Source organism: Silene latifolia, chromosome Y, assembly GCF_048544455.1.
Source record: "Silene latifolia isolate original U9 population chromosome Y, ASM4854445v1, whole genome shotgun sequence".
In the NCBI taxonomy this organism is placed as follows: domain Eukaryota; kingdom Viridiplantae; phylum Streptophyta; class Magnoliopsida; order Caryophyllales; family Caryophyllaceae; genus Silene; species Silene latifolia.
Window position 1 is genome coordinate 94,047,769 of NC_133538.1, and position 2,820 is coordinate 94,050,588.

General features: G+C 39.9%; 1 protein-coding gene across 1 annotated transcript; it reads right to left on the reverse strand.

The window, feature by feature from the left end:
• Nucleotides 1-312: 312 nt before the first annotated feature.
• Nucleotides 313-1,749, reverse strand: LOC141628534 (uncharacterized). Its single transcript, XM_074441662.1, has 2 exons — nucleotides 1,338-1,749; nucleotides 313-368 (listed from the first exon to the last, which is right to left on the reverse strand). The coding sequence occupies exons 1-2, from the start codon at nucleotides 1,747-1,749 to the stop codon at nucleotides 313-315; spliced, it is 468 nt and encodes a 155-aa protein (XP_074297763.1).
• Nucleotides 1,750-2,820: the final 1,071 nt, after the last annotated feature.

The window sequence follows — 2,820 nt, forward strand, 5'->3', positions numbered from 1 at the left end:
GAGTAGCTAGCCTACCTTTAGCAAATCCAAGCTCAGCAATCACAAAGAGACTAGAATGCTTCCTCAGTAATACCGTCGCCTAAACAAAATAAATAATGCACAATTACTAACAAATATAATTAAACTCGTATTACGTAAGTAACTAAATAAGACCGTCTCAACCTCCACCCAAAGCCCCCACAATACACAGGTGAACCCGTTTTGGACAGCTCCTAAGCAGCCCCTTTAAGATCGCCAAAACAGGCCAACACCCAGTCAGATTCACGACCCACACCGTGACCATGCACCCTTAACGCTCACCTTAAACGACCCTCATAACTGTCCCAAAACAGCAGCAACAGTAGCCACAAACAGCAGCCCCTTACTACCTATACACACACAATAAATCAATGTATAAAACAGTATAACACAATGTATAAGACGGTATAAACAATTGAGCATAAACCCCCACAACACCAATACACACACACGGTCAACCCACGGGACAACCACCAGCCCTCGATCAAACCACCATGGGTCAGGTCCTTGGTCTTAGTCACGACAGTCAATGGTGGGTCACGGGTCGTATAAATCTGTCTTAACACAAACACTACAAAATCCCTAATTATAAAATTCTAGGGTTACTATAATCAATTCAAGGAATAGCTAGATTAATTAAGCTAACTAATTAATTAAAGATTAGAGCTTACTTACGAATTAAAGAATAATAATCTAGCAGAATCGTCTCACAAAACCCGAATCGCAGACTCCTTCGCCGTCTCGTGTTATCATCGTCGCTGCTCTCTCCTTCTCTAAGTTTTTTTTTTATTTTTTTTTTGTTTTGTTTGTTTTCCTGTGAATAAGGTAGTATAAGATGTAATAATCTGAATTTATATATCTTGGGTATTTGGTGGCAATTTGGGCTCTTGCAACCACTCCGCCCAAACCGATATTACTCATAGATTTTTTTTTCCTAAAACCGTGACTAACATCCTGTCTCATAACTTATTAATCCCGACTTGTAATTAGCTAATAAAAAATAATATATATATATATATAGAATATAAAATGTTATTTAAACTATATAAAATTACGGGTATTACCGTCTACCCCCCTTAAAATGAACTTCGTCCCGAACTTCACCCAAGACTAACACTAAGACAAACCCAACAAAAATGTATAACTTACTGAAAAGAGTGTTTTACATTCTACCCTCCTAAAAAGAAGGTTACGTCCCCGTAACCATATACATACCTAATGGAAAAGATGAGGATACTCACGGCATAGAGACTTCTATCTCCTATGTAGCTTTCTCCACTTCATGATTAGACAATAGCACATTCACTAAAGATATTCACCATTCCTAGTCTTGCGAACTTTAGCGTCCAATATCTTCTTAGGGACTTCTTCATAGGTCAGCTGATCATCTAGCTCAATATTCTCAATCTCCAGCAAATGTGACGGGTCACTTACATACTTTCTCAGCTGCGACACATGAAATACATTATGGACTCTTGCTAAAGTTGGGGGTAGTGCAGGACGATATGCCCCCTTTTCAACTCTATCCAGAATCTCATATGGTCCCACATACTTCTGACTCAACTTTTCACGCTTCCCAAATCTCATGAATCTCTTCATTGGTGACACTTTACGCAACACCTTATCACCAACATTGAACTCAATCTCTGATCTCCTCAAGTCTGCATAACTTTTCTGACGATCTTGTGTAGATTTCATCTTTTGTCTGATTACTTGAACTTGTTCAATCATCTCTTAGACCATTTTAGGCCCCACCACCATCCTCTTAGCACTATCATCCCAGCAAATTGGATTTCTACACCTCCTTTCATACAAAGCCTCAAAAGGAGTCATGCCAATACTGGTATGATAGCTATTATTATAAGATAATTCAATCAAATCCAACTTCTCCTCCCAAGACCCTCCAAACTCCGGGATACACGCACAAGCATGTCTTCCAAAGAATCTGGATATTTCGCTCCGTCTGACCGTCCGTCGCAGGATGACATGATGTACTCATTTTCAATTATGTTCCCAAAGACTCTTGCAGCTCCTTTCAAAACCTAGATATAAACCTCGAATCTCTATCTGACCCGATATCCTTGTGAATCCCATGCAATTTCACCACATTCCTTCAATATGCCTTCTCTAACTCAGCCTTACTCCAGGTACCTTTCATGGGAAAAATGAGAGCAGACTTAGTTAATGGATCCCCTATTACCCATATCATATTGTTTCCCTTTTGCCACAATAAAATCCATAGATATACACTCTCATTTCCACTCAGGTACTTCTAATGACTGCACTTTCCCTTGAGGCCTCTTATGCTCTCCTTTTACTCTCTGGCAAGTCAAACACTTAGCAACAAATTCTACTACTTCCCTCTTCATTCCAGGCCACCAAAATGTTTTCTTCAAGTCCTTATACAATTTATCTCCTCCAGGGTGAATTGAATATGGAGTATTATGAGCCTCAGACAAGATGCTCCTCTTCAATCCTTCATTAAAAGGAACACACCAATGGCCGTCAAAGCGGAGGCTACCATCAGCATCTAACCCAAACCGAGTACTCTCCCCACTGACGGCAAGGGCCCAGCATTTTGCTATCCTTGAATCATATTGCTGCTTCTTTCGGATCTCAAAATACAACTCAGGCTCTATAGTTAAATCACTACAAAAAAAAGCTCCATAGCGATGGCAGAATTCGTCGCAAATACAGATATACCGTCGCTAATATAGTATTTGAGACAATCTTATGACGGATTTCAGCCGTCGCAAATAATCGTCGCAAAATCATATCCTGCGACGGAAATTCCGTAGCAAA

Excerpts from the sequence above, each read along its gene's own strand:
- LOC141628534 (XM_074441662.1), bottom strand. The coding sequence starts at position 1,749 with ATGATTGAACAAGTTCAAGTAATCAGACAAAAGATGAAATCTACACAA. Across the intron at positions 369-1,337 it reads AGTTCGCAAGACTAGGAATG|GTAGTAAGGGGCTGCTGTTT; the intron begins GTGAATATCTTT and ends GTGTGTGTATAG.